This window comes from Ranitomeya imitator, chromosome 1 (genome assembly GCF_032444005.1).
Source record: "Ranitomeya imitator isolate aRanImi1 chromosome 1, aRanImi1.pri, whole genome shotgun sequence".
In the NCBI taxonomy this organism is placed as follows: Eukaryota; Metazoa; Chordata; class Amphibia; order Anura; family Dendrobatidae; genus Ranitomeya; species Ranitomeya imitator.
In genome coordinates, this window is record NC_091282.1 from 1,141,862,511 (window position 1) to 1,141,876,469 (window position 13,959).

A 13,959-nucleotide genomic window follows, 5' to 3' on the forward strand; every position below is an offset into this window, starting at 1 on the left:
ACATGGTGTTCCTGGTGAAGTACGTGTTCAGTGTCCGTGCTCGAACAGTAGGTGTTCGGTACGGACGGTGAACTTTACTCGTCTCTAGTTAGTAGTCCATGGGAAGGCACGGCTTACCTAACGGAAGGTGAAGTTTGGTAGAAGAATTGTGCTGCTGTTCTGGGTTTTGGTCCATTTCTTTTCCGGATGAAGCCACCTTCTCCTCTTTTTCAGTACTACTGATAATAAAAGACATACGAGAAATCACAATAATAACTTTACTTATATAGCGTCAACATATTCCGCAACACATTCATATTAACAAAACTGAAACAATCCATAATGTGATAAGGTGCAATAAAATGTTGTCATTTGTTACAGAGCCACTGGCATAGTATGCGAAGGGAGATACGTGTCACAGCGCGCATACTTCGGTCAGTGATGTAAAATCAGAGTGCTTTTCTCCTCCAGCACACTAAGTGCTGAGAGGGTTAATAAGAACGTATGTTATGAGCTGGTTTTAGTGGACCTCCATAGAGCGGGTGGGCGGAGGTCCACCGTATCTCCCCATGCAGAGTCCTGACAGCACCTGTGTGAGGTCAAGATCATGTGACCATCACATGGGCGTTAAATACCTGTCCATGAGAGTCAGTGTGGGTTGTGTATTGGGAGAGCAGGAATTCCCACGTAACTACCGGAGGAGCTAAGGTCTGTGCGGGATAACTGCAGGTGAACCCTGCAGGAAATGGACTCATATGGACCTGGCTTTGTTTGTTTTATCGTTATACCAGCAAGGCTCTGCTTATTTTGCGGAACCCTGCCAAGGTTTATGCTATCCACAATAAACCAGCAGGTGATTCTCCACCAGAACGGTGTCTACCTGAGGAAGCAGCTAAGTGTGTCAGCCCCTCACACATTGTACAATAAAATGTTATGCAACTCTCTAACAGTCTCCACTTCAGTTCTACACCATTTTCAAGATCTGCGCTTGCTGCCAGTGAATAGCTCACATGCAGACGAGGGACATCTCTTTTACTTATAAACCTTTCTTGCACACATACGTGTTCCTTCTTGTGCCATCCTCGTCTGCTTTATGAGCAGCCCCTTCTCTGGCCAATAACTGGGGCTGTGGGGCGTTTTCAGCTGAATGTGAATCTTCCATTAGATGATTTCTGTTTTGAATCCAGGGCTGTAAATAAAGAGATAATATTGAAGTAGTTAGTGTGTGATTGTCGATCATTTCCACTAATTACGTATTATCACCGCAAACAAAAACGCCCACCCTCATGCTTTATACTGCAGCTTTAACATGTTGCTTCAGTGTAGACTTTAACCAAGGGATTAGAACATTCAGCAATGATTCTCATTACAAAGAGTGACAATACAATAAACTAAACTACAAGTAATGAATCCATCAATTCATAAAAAAGTGATAACCTCTTAGGAGCAGAGACCTCTCATTTAGTACAGGGGTAAATGACCCTTACAAGGAAGTAATAAGGGAGATCAGCTTTAAGGCTCTTGCACATGGCCGTATTCTTGGTCTGAGTGCGATCTGAAAACATCAAATTGCACTCGGACCAATGTTATTCTATGGGGCCGTCCACATGTTCGAATTTTTTCCTAAGACCGACTTGGAAAAGAAGTGCAGCATGCCAGAGTCAAATATATTATTGGATCACGCTTGGTCATGCAAATGAATGAGTCCATGAAAAACATTGGACTGCACTTGGATGATATCGGATTTTCGCAGGAGGACACAATGGAGAAGATCAAGATATTTTTGTTTACATCTTCCCCTCATCCAAGGAGAACTAGATTACACCATGATCATTTTCTGATCAAACACTGATCAGAGTTTGACTAGAACGTGCTTGACCATATTCTCTCGGGTTAAAGAATACCCGGTTGTGTGACCCTGGCATTAAAGCGTTATTCCAAAAATAAGCCGGTCCATTGAATAAAGAATAACTTACTTACTTTCCTCAGCAAAATAAACTACTTGCTGTGAGCGCAGGAATCAGAGCTACAATTTTCAACTATTGGCTGCAGTATGCACAGAAAAGGCAAAAACCTGTTAATCAAAAGCTGGGCCTCTTCTGAAAGGCCACAGAGGCTGTCACACCATTAAGCTAGAGGCACCACTAACCAAACATTATCATGAAGACCAAGGAGATCTCCTAACAAGTCAGGGACAAAGTCATTGAGAAGAACAAGTCAGGGTTGGGTTATAAACAAATATCCCAATCTTTGATGAGCCCCCAGAGCACCATCAAATCCATCATCAAATGGGTACAACATGATACCACAACAAACCTGTCAAGAGAGAGACGCCCACCAAAACTCTGAGCCCGGGCAAGGTTGGCATTAATCACAGAGGCAGCACAGAGACCAAAGCTAACCCAGAAGGAGCTGCAGAGTTCCCAAGCAGAGACTGGAATATCTGTCCATTCAACCACAAAAAGCTTTACACTCCATAGAGATGGCCTTTAGGGAAAAGTGGGCAGAAAGAAGCCTTTTCTCACATATACAAAATTGTAATGGTTGTTTTGAGTTTGCCAAAAGACATGTAGGAGACTCCCCAAATGTATGGAGGAAGGTGATGTGGTCAGATGTGACCAACATTGAACAAGGTAAATGCTATGTCTGGCGCCAAACCAACACTGCTCATCACCCCAAGAACAAGGTCTCCACAGTAATCATGGTGGTGTCTGCAACAAGCTGTGGGGATGTTTTTCGGCAGCAGTGACAGGAAAAATGGTCAGAGTTTAGGGGAAGATGGTCGGTGAAAAATACAGAGATATTCTTGTGCAAAACTTATGTCAGTCTGTCATTGATTTGAGATTGGGACAGAGGTTCACCTTCAAACAAGACAATGACCCAAAGCAACGCTCGAATGGTTTAAGAGAGGGAAAACATGTAAATGTTTTGGAATGGCCTAGTCAAAGCCCAGAATTTAATCCAATTGAGATTCTGTGGTCAGACTTGAAGATTGTTATTCACCAGAGGAAACCATCTAACTTGAAGTAACTGGAGCAGTTTTGCCTTGAGGAATGGGCAAAAATGCCAGTGGCAAAATATGGAAAGCTCATAGAGACTTATCCAAAGCACCTTGCAGCTGTACTTGCCACAAAACGAGGCTCTACAAAGTATTGACTTTAGGGGGAGAATAGTTTGAAGTTTTCAGTTATTTTGCCCTATTTGTTGTTTGCATCACAATAAAATGAAAACCAAAGGTTCAGAGTTGTAGGCACGTTCTTTACATGAACTGATGCAAACCCTCAAAAAACACAGTGAAATTCCAGGTTGTGATGTAGCAAAACACGAAAAATGCCAAGGGAGGAGGAGGTGGTGAATACTTCCGCAAGCCACCTTATTCCCTTGAATGGGACAAGGCTGCTGAAAAATGCAGTGCCAGGTACACCCACTACTATGGATATGGCGCTGCTCCTGGATAAACAATGAGAGATAATCTACATAATTGCTGCAAATCAGACCCGACCAATAAGATATTCTTGGCCTTTGCAAATGATAGGCCATTAATATTTTCACTTGAAAAAGACCCCACATGTAACTCCATATGGTGCTCAAGTGTTACCTTGTCTATAGGGGAATATACCTGGAGAAAGAACATACCTCTCCCTGCACGCCTGCTCCACTATGGTTGGAGACTGTACTCCCATTTGTTTCAGATAAACCATGATGGACACTGCTGACCGGTGACATGGTCAATGGCAACACTGTGTCTTCTATGATTTTTCTTTCCTAAAAGGCACAAACATTGTTGGTTATTACAACTAACAACACATGGAGAAACAGTGATGACTGCCACCAAGAAATGTGCTACAGAAAGCTGTAAGATTGCATTAGGAGAACTGCCACAGAAATGCAAGCTTTATTCCATAGATGAGAGCCATGTGTCCCCGTTTTGGGAAAGGCTGTAAAGCATCTAATATATTTACACGAATAAGACTTTTTCCGTCACTATAGCTATTTTTTCTTATTATATGATATGTCAGCTAAGGTGCCTACTTAATACCCTTCCGATCTATTGATTTCTGTACAGGCCTGGTCTAGTGGACTCAAAAGCCTGGTGTGCCCTTCTTCAGAACTCCGATTTCCCCTCTATAGCACACAGGACACCACACTATCCACAGGTAGTTTCTATGGTAGGTCATTTCAGTGCCATAGGATATCAACGTTTTCCAAGTATAAGGCTGGCGTCACACTGGCGTTTTAAACGGCCGAGTGTCATTAGCATATCGCATCCGATGCTCTCGCATCAGATGCAATATGCCAGTGTGACGCCGGCCTTATTATTGTTCTGGTTGTACTGTCCACATTGTGGGTTTGTTGCCTTCAGTTTGATTCTACCAAAGAACATATATGGAAACAAAGAGTAAAACAAACAGGTCTGAAACAAACCAGAATGTGTTAGACCTTCGATTCCTCAAAGAAGTACCCCAGTTGAAACTGCCTTTCATGAGGACTGCCACAAGAAACGAAGACCAAGAATTATCTCTGCTGCAGAGGATAAGTTCTTCAGAGTTACCAGCCTCAGAAACTAAAAATTGATCCTTTGTGATTTTTGCTGCCTTAAGTCTAAATTTACAATGTGCACATTCCAATAAGAACAAAGGAAACCATTGCATGAATAAATGTGACGAAAAAGAAAATCCAGCTCACCATAGTAACAGTTCAACTCGGAGCACGGAAACGCTGTGTCAAGGCGTGGGGAATCCAAAAAGCAAAAAAAGAATATCCAGCTCAACGAGACAGTGAAAAGTAAAAACTTGGTACTTTATTCACTTCATGTAGAAGCAGAGGATAAAAACATCAGCACAATAAGGATAAGAACACTATCTATCTACGCGTTTCAGGTGGCAAAGCACCCTTAATGATGATATCATTCTACATGAAGTGAATAAAGTACCAAGTTTTTACTTTTCACTGTCTCGTTGAGCTGGATATTCTTTTTTTGCTTTATGAATAAATGTGTCCAAACTTTTGACAAGTCAGTGTATCTCAATAGTAGCTTATCTAGAGTATGTGCACTACATATTGGAAATGACAATATTAGAGCTTTTATATTGTATATCATAGCTATAAGTCATCCTCAAGGAAAATTACTGGCTTACTAATTTTTCTCTGACTTTTGATGCATCACTTACTGGAAATACAGCTTAATATCTTATCATAGCCCTTCCTCACATTTATTTATGTAATAGACTAAATAATACAGTTCATTAATACCTCCTCGTAATATTTACGCTCCTCCTCCTCCACCTCCTTCTGAGCCTTCTCCCACTCCTCCTTTAATTTCTCTTGTTCTTTTTGGTACCTTTCCTGTTGAAAATTGAGACAATTATTCACGATGAAGGAAGACTAGGACTGGCTGTTAGTGGTAAATGTATCTATATAAAAAAAAAAATCTACTGGGGTGAAATCAGCCCGTGATTCAAATTAGCTAGAAATGAGAAGCCATATTTTATCTGCCAGCTCTGCACTAGTATTAAAGAACATATATCCGTTAATGAGTTAGTTAGGCTACTTTCACTCTAGCGTCCAACGCTAGCAGTGAATGCGCCGCACAACGGAGGCAGCGGATGCATTTTTCCTGCGCATCTGCTGCCCCATTGTTAGGTGCGGGGAGGTGAGGGCGGAGTTCCGGCTGCGCAAAGTTACATGTAACGTTTTATGCTCCCGGCGGTCCGCCACAACCGTCGCACGATGGTTGCGACGTGTGTCAATGCGTCGCAATGCGTCGCTAATGTTAATCTATGGGGCAAAAACGCATCCTGCAAACAACTTTGCAGGATGCGTTTTTTCCCATAAACGACGCATTGCGACGTATTGCAAAAAACGCTAGTGTGAAAGTAGCCTTAGCGAGAAAAGACATTGTATAGGTTTGATAGTAGAATTTAAATGGGTTATCCTGGACCATTTTTACTTTAAACTATGGGCCTAAGACCTAACAGACAGGTAGATGCTAACTACTTCAGAGTGAATCATACACAGTTGCAATTCCTCGTTAAGTGCATGATTCATGCAGCCCGGGGTTCAGGTAGCATTCAGATTCCCTTTAAAAAGGAGTCTGTCAGACTGTCCAAACCAAGCACAGGCAATTGGTGCACCCTTGGTGTGACCAATCATTTCACTACACCTTCCCACCTTTTTGTTTTCCCTTTATCCCTCCCTTCTTTGATTGACAGCTCTGGCTTTATAGAAGCACAGAAGGGTGGAGATAGAGGTAAAACAAGCAGGTAGGAAGGTGTAGTGAAATGATTGGTCACACCAAGGGTGCCCCGTGCGCCTGTACTTGGTTTGAACAGTCATTCTGTGATGACAAACTCCCTTTACATTGAGCCTGTTAGCACAGAATATTCAATCCAAGTACAGGCGCTCGGTGCACCCTTGGTGTGACCAATCATTTCACTACATCTTCCCACCTGCTTGTTTTACCTCTATCTTCACCCTTCTGTGCTTCTATAAAGCCAGAGCTGTCAATCAAAGAAGATGGAGGGTGGAGAATCAAGAATGACACAAGATCTGACATGTTTTGACATGCATGTAAGTGTTTTGAGATCCTCCATTCTTTTTCTTTACTCTGACATATTACAAAATAGCACCTACATTCCCACTACTTCATTTTATAAGGCCTATAGGGTCACAGCATACATGTATTTCCAAATGTAAAAGAAAGCATATACTGGTCCAAACGTCAGGACTTTCATTATCTATCATCAGTGGACACATGATAAATTCTGCAGAACGGAATAACCCTTTAATGCATTAATTCTAAATTAAATCTCTAATACCTGCAGTAACCTTTCTTGCTCATGCTGCCATCGCTCTTGTCGTCTCCGCTCTTCTTCAGGGTCCCAAGCACAAAATCGACTTGGCGAATTACAAGAGGGCTGAAATACCTATTAAAGGACAGAAATCATCTATTTTTTTTCCTGAAATTTCAACTATTCCTAAAAGAAAGCATGGTGGCATCACATACAAAACTATATTGTGGTATCTTTTCATGTCACTTGCAGATGGATTAAACCTATCTTTACTGTCCAATATAGAAATAATGTACTAATACGGTTTAGTGACTTTCTAAATACATTACCTATTTTGAACTGATCCGAGGTTACAGACAGGAATATAGCCTAGAGCTGCATTCATAATTCTGCAGTTCATTACAGGAAACAGCCAATAAGCTTGACAAACATCTCCTTAAAATTCCAATATAAGGTCATAACAAAGCCAGGTGTAAAGAATGCAACCCAGAATGCAAACCACCAGACCAAGAGTTCAGCAAGGAATGCCGAGAAATTTCAGCTCTGAAGCCATCAGAATTAAGAATGAAGCTCTGAACTAAGTATAGGCTGTAGTATGGGCAGTGTCCCTAGATAAGTAATTCAATGTGTTAACAAATTTATTCAACAAATTATGCAGAATTCTTGGAAAAGTTTTTCCCTTTCCATTAGAGTGTACACTTCGCTTTAGGCTACATTCACATGTCCAGTAATCGTCAGTTAGAACGGATCCAGCAGCGATCAGTTAGCAAAAAAGTTGGTACAACACAACTTTTTTTGTCCAGTTAAAAAAAATGATTTCACTGTATTAGTTTTAGGGTATGTTTCCACGTGCAGGAAACGCTGCGTGTCTGACGCTGCATAGAGCCGCAGCGTCAGACACGCAGCGTCCAGATGTTACAACATAGTGGAGGGGATTGAATGAAAACCCGTCTCCACTATGCGTGGTAACACGCACGCGGCGGCCCTGCGACTCCGGACATGCGGCGCGTCTTTTCAGATCGCAGCATGTCCGTATATCTTGCGGCGACGCTGCGTCGCCGCAAGATATAGCACAGGGCCCTATGCGATGGGTTCGATGATGCCGGATGTGTGCTATGAACACATCCGGCATCATCGCGTCCCAGAAGGGGCGGGGCTTAGCGCAGAGCGGCGAAGCCACTCCGACGATACCGCCGGCCATCCTGAAAGTGGACACATACCCTAAGGTGCACAAAAAAGTTGTGTTTTAACAGATTGCTGCTGGTTCCGTTCTGATGATTACTAGACATGTGAAGCTAGTTACAGGCTTTGTGTTACCAGACAGTCCACATTACAGCCTAATTTTAATTTAAGCCGAGCTCGCCCATTTGCAGTCTTAACAGGCAGTACTTATCTACAAATACCGCTTGTGTTAAATCTGTTAAATGTTATACTTAGATTTTATCGAATAGTATCACGAATCAGACCTTCCTTCTCCAGTTATATTCACATCACTGTGGTCTATAATTAGGAATTAATTAATAGTGTTAGTCGAGGTTAAACCATATGAGAAGGGCTTAAAATTCTGCTGGAATTGACACTATGTGAGCTGGCCACAGCTCGGGGGCGTTGTTTCTGCAGTGTGCAGGGGTGTGGTTTAACCACACATCCTTTTAGCTGCATATATACTTGACTAGCAGTAAACCTGTTGACAATGCTTATTACAGGTTATGTTATCCAATGACTAGCCAACTGGAGTTTACGCATATTCCCAAGTTTAATTTTATACAGCCCTGCAAAACTGCCATGAACACTGCAACTAAGATTCCAGAAGTCATGAGAATAAAGCACCAAAACTGACTGAAGGCCTGATCTGTCCCGTAAACAGACACCAACACCTCCTGACGGACCCAACTGGTTTATAATGGTGTGTCTCAATTTAATTCAAGAAAAAAAAAAGTGAAGTGTGAATCCTCAATTGAACCTATAATACAACGATGAACACGGTGTAAGACAGAATTATCAGTGCTGTCTTAATGTGACAGAAGCTGAACTGTTGATTTAAAATCATCCAGCAACTATAGGGATTAAAATGGTTATAACAGACAGGGAGTGGTTAGCTCAGTCCCAGGGGATATTGGGAAAGAGAGTCTCCTGTCAGACTGAAATTAGACAAGCTGTATAGACCACTTCTTCCATGGAAGCGATTGCTGTAATCATAGAAAAAGTCAGGAGAGTCAGGAGCATTTTTAATAACTCAAGATAGAAGTGAGAGCTACAGCACCGGACTCATCACCCTCCCCCACCTCACTGCATGAACAAGGTACAGTTGTGCTTAGGTTAAGACACTGTGAAGAGAAATTATCTGTGAAGAGACTTTCACATATGTTGATGAAGCATTGCATGAAGAGAAGTGATTCTGTGTGATGAAAAGACGCTTGAATAAAACCCCGTGATCAACTTCAGCTCAGAACTGTGCCATAGCTGTGTGGCTGTAAACAGTTACCTCCCTTCTACTGTGACGAATTATACACAATGGTCACCCTGGTAAGATTTCCCTAGGATTCCACAAACAACTAATATTTCCTTTGTATCGCCTTCATATACTGTGTGGAGTATCGGCAACATTAACTTGGACAGTCACTTTCAAAAGGTATAATATAACAATATTGTTGTTATCCAGATTAGTTATGGTAGTGACTACAGCTATCTGATTGATTCAGCGGACATGCCCTACATGATTGACCATCTCAAATATGGCTTGGGGCAACATCGTTCACCCAGAGCGCCTGTGCATTGCAGCACCTCCTTTTTTTGTTTTTTACATCACTGACATGTGTAGTTTAATTTGTTAAATGTCGAAATAGGTGCACATTATTAATCCATAATGGGGTGTGTCCTGCCGTAAGTTATATACACTGTCGCATGATTGCTAATTAATATCTCTTGCACTTTCTATGTATTATGACCATCTTTAGTCATTATGAAGCACTTTATCACTGTATTCTTTAGTATTAAAATACATATACCAACTTTGATACAGCAATTGTACTGTTGTTATGCACTTTTATACTTTCTTTCTAGGAATACGTAATGTGCCTATAAGAAGCCTGCAGTTTCACTTGTTCACTACTTGAGAAAAGTTCTTAATTGAACCAAAATGTTGCTGAGTCACAATGGGCTATTAAATCACTTTTTCTTATTTTTGCTAAATGGTGTGCTGCCTTCATTTTGTTTGTACTATTTAGATGATTGATTCATTACAAATGGTTAAAATCTTGATAAGTCTACTTGTGGCATAGCTAGAGGGGGCAGGGGAAGCCATCGCACTGGTGTTTTGGCGTGTATTTGAGTGCATTCGAAGGCCTTTATGCCAGATTTTGCATTGAGGGCCTGTAGCATCTAGTTCATCCTCTTGGCCAAGTCATTTCAATGAATTCCCCAGTGTTTCTTTTTCCTTCCCCAAGTTCTTCCATAATTATTATTTCAGGAGAAAATGTGAGATCATTGAAAAGTACTCACAAATAGGGTTCAGCAAAATGATTTACGAGACCAAGGTATAGTTCGGTAGGCTGTAGCTGCTGGACCATAGTCCTGTGAAACTTCTCCTAATCGCTACCATCCTCTGCTTCTTATTTGATTAGTAGGACCAACGCACCGTCATGCCTACATCGTGCCACAACCAATAGGAGCCACGTATGGTACAGGTAGGAGGAGGTTCGCAGGGCTCGGGTCCACTGGTCATGGACTTTCTGACAAGGGTTCTGTGAATATTGTTGCTTTAGTCTACGCCTTAACCTTACTAGCATTTTTGCTTGAGGACAAGACCATCAGCATACATAAATTCTTGAAGTATATACAGATCTGTTTCTGAGAAAGCTAGGTATCCAATATTATGGCAGCTAGTGTATCTCCGTGGTCAATGTGACCACATTTGTCTTGATTGGCATTTCTCTCCGATTTTGTGGCAATACTGAAGCTCTACTGACAGCCGTGATGGAAGTTACATATTGCTCCTCCATATCTATAAGACATTTATTAGGGATAATGCTCCATATTACAACAGAGAACATAAATTCACCATTGACAAACAGCCCCAAATTGTCATTCATAGAATCAACATATATGATATTAAAACATGTCTAAAATGTCTACCCCAGTATTAGCGGCACTACAGCAGAAAGAACATGTTGAAGGTTAGAATCCCTTTAAACACTTACACTAAAGTAAGCCGATTATAACAAGCGCTGAGGTAGAAGAAGTAATTGCTGACAGATCAGACAAACACAACCTAATAAAGCCGATAAACACTTGCGGCTGACGTTACTGTGTATTGTCTTAGCTTGGCAGACTGTGAAATATTTTGCCCCTTCTTCCGTTGTGCAAAAAACAGTTCGAGCACTCTGACAACACAAACACGCCAAGGAAAATTACTTACTGATGAGTTCCCACTGACTTCCGGCTCTCCTGTCAAACAGAAGCGAACAAAACAACTTTATTCTTTTAACTCTTGCATAAAAAAAGACTCAAGTAAGTAAAGGTTATTAACAACGTGCATAATCGTAACTGGCGGGGATTATGGACCAATGACTGAAGCCTAGGCATGGGAACAAATTTTTTTTTTAGATTAGTTTTAAAATGTCCTGTTTTACTCTGAAATCACCACTAGTGAATTTCGCAACTCATTAATCACTGGGATACACAGCTAAATACATGCAGCAGTAGGGAACAGTCTGGCTAATACCAGGATCATTAGAAGGCAAGTAGGAAATATCAAGACTGCAGACCACCAACATATTTTTGAGTTTATCCCATAACTTTACTAACATAATCCAACGACCTAAGAAGAGAGAATAGTTTGAAATGTCTCATTTAAAGAGAACTAAACATTATTTTTTGTTGAATAACCTATCCAGCAAGGAAAGTTATTAGGGTAGATACCCACGGTCAGGAATTAGCAGTGCTTTGAACACCGCACATGTCCGCTGTCCGCTCTGTCGGCTTTTGAACGCACGTGAATCCGCATGTGTTCATTGAACTGTGCGGAATCACCGTGTCCCAATACATTGCACGGGTGACTTTTATCTTACAGAGACAGAGAGCCTCCGCAAGATAACTAGACATGCTGATGTCTGGAGAGATGCACTGCATGTCCGTCTCCACAGGTAAGCTGCGGGCTTCGGTGCACGCATCCACTTTGCTCTAACATCTGGACGTTGAGGGTTGGATGCTGCGGATGTATGCAGAGTCCAACCCGCAGCATTTACGGACCATGGGAACATACCCTTAAACTTTTAAAATCACTTTATTAGGGGAATTATCCTGTAAAAAATGCATTAAAGTGGCTTTCAAAGCCCTGCTTTACCCATCTATTTCTCTGCCTTCAGCTGCATTGATATCAGAATAAGTTCATTTACATGTACAGATGATGGTAGTGAAAGGGTCAACAATAGACATGAGCGAACCTGAACACAGAATTCTCATAGAGTTCTGGGGAAGTGTGGAAGAGGAAGAAGAGAGAGAGAGAAATACTGGTACTAGTAGATAGTGGTACTCCCATCAGCTGACATCTCTGTGACTGGAGGTAAACTTTTTACCGCCTGTCACGGCTGCTGGCTCACGCTGTCATCAGACAGAGGGGGAACTGCTGCTCTCTGACTGGTGGTAATATGCTTACCGCCGATCAGTGGCAGTGTTTGCCACGCTGTCATGTAGATAAAAGTGTGGCAAACCACGGATGTTCGGGCACCTCATTCATCTGAAAGGAGTTGGGGTTCATGTACTGTTCTGGTATCAGAACCAAACTTTTTTTTAAAATGTTCGCCTGAACCCAAACATCGCCCATCACTAGTTCCCACATATTATAAATTTTTAGTTTTTTTCCACTGCTTTTTTTGCGTGCAGAAAATCTCTTGCATTTATCAGTCCAAGCAAAGTGGATAAGATTTAATAAAACTCATGCCCACCGTGCATTTAAAAATGTTGTTCAACTGTGCCTTTTTGGCATGTTTCTTCTGTAAAGGCTATGGAAAGCTTGAAATAAAATGTTTGTAAAAGCACAGCTGCATTTTTCAATACAAAATCAAAGTTTTTCTGTACTTAAAAAAAAATAAAAATAAAATACTTCTAATCTGCACAAAAAAACCACACATCAAATAAAGGAGAAAATGCAGCAAAAAAAAAAAAAAATACAATTATTTGAGAAGATTGCCATTGTGAATTTTGATTCAGACACCTGCAGGAAATGTGGATGAAAAGCAAAAGAAAAAAAATGCAACATTTACGCTATTGGTGAACATGACCTCAGAGGAAGATGGGTGCCGATTTATTCACTGCCAGCATTTGTAATCACCACTTACATGAAATTTGTTTACGGAAATTAAGACAAATCCCCTACTAAAGTAATTTGCAAAGTTTCAGAACTTTCCATACTGAACAAAATTATTTAACAAAGGTGAAAGTTTATTTCATCTTTAACTAGTAAGATTAAAGGAATTGACCCATAAGGAACATACCGTATATATCACCTATACGTGATAACCTCTGGGACCCCAACTGATCTGGAGAATGCGGTCTCAAAGTTTTCTCTGTGACTGGAGAAGTTGTAATCATGAGCGAGCACCTATAGACCGTGAATGGAGCAGTGGTGACACATGCTCACAATCGCTCGAGCTACACAGGGGACTTTAGGTCCCCCAATATTAAGAATGGCAAAGATCCCGGCAGCAGAACCCTAGCAATTATACTTCTATACCCTATCCCGTGGATAAGTGATAAATGTAATTTATGGGACAACCACTTTAGAGAAAATCTGTACTAGATGGTGTATTGCTATCCTCACCTGTACTAGATGGTGTATTGCTATCCTCACCTGTACTAGATGGTGTATTGCTATCCTCACCTGAACTAGATGGTGTATTGCTATCCTCACCTGTACTAGATGGTGTATTGCTATCCTCACCTGTACTAGATGGTGTATTGCTATCCTCACCTGTACTAGATGGTGTATTGCTATCCTCACCTGAACTAGATGGTGTATTGCTATCCTCACCTGAACTAGATGGTGTACTGCTATCCTCACCTGAACTAGATGGTGTATTGCTATCCTCACCTGTACTAGATAGTGTATTGCTATCCTCACCTGAACTAGATGGTGTATTGCTATCCTCACCTGTACTAGATGGTGTATTGCTATCCTCACCTGTACTAG

General features: G+C 41.3%; 1 protein-coding gene across 1 annotated transcript in view; it reads right to left on the reverse strand.

Annotated features, from left to right (window-relative positions):
• Positions 1-13,959, reverse strand: part of LIMCH1 (LIM and calponin homology domains 1) — a 366,814-nt gene that overhangs the window by 36,956 nt on the left and 315,899 nt on the right. The window contains exons 24-29 of the mRNA XM_069744541.1: positions 11,188-11,216; positions 6,798-6,905; positions 5,233-5,325; positions 3,616-3,744; positions 1,041-1,168; positions 118-218 (exon numbers count right to left, since the gene is read on the reverse strand). Of these exons, the coding sequence (XP_069600642.1) occupies positions 118-218; positions 1,041-1,168; positions 3,616-3,744; positions 5,233-5,325; positions 6,798-6,905; positions 11,188-11,216 (588 nt within the window). The remainder of the gene's footprint in view (positions 1-117; positions 219-1,040; positions 1,169-3,615; positions 3,745-5,232; positions 5,326-6,797; positions 6,906-11,187; positions 11,217-13,959) is intronic.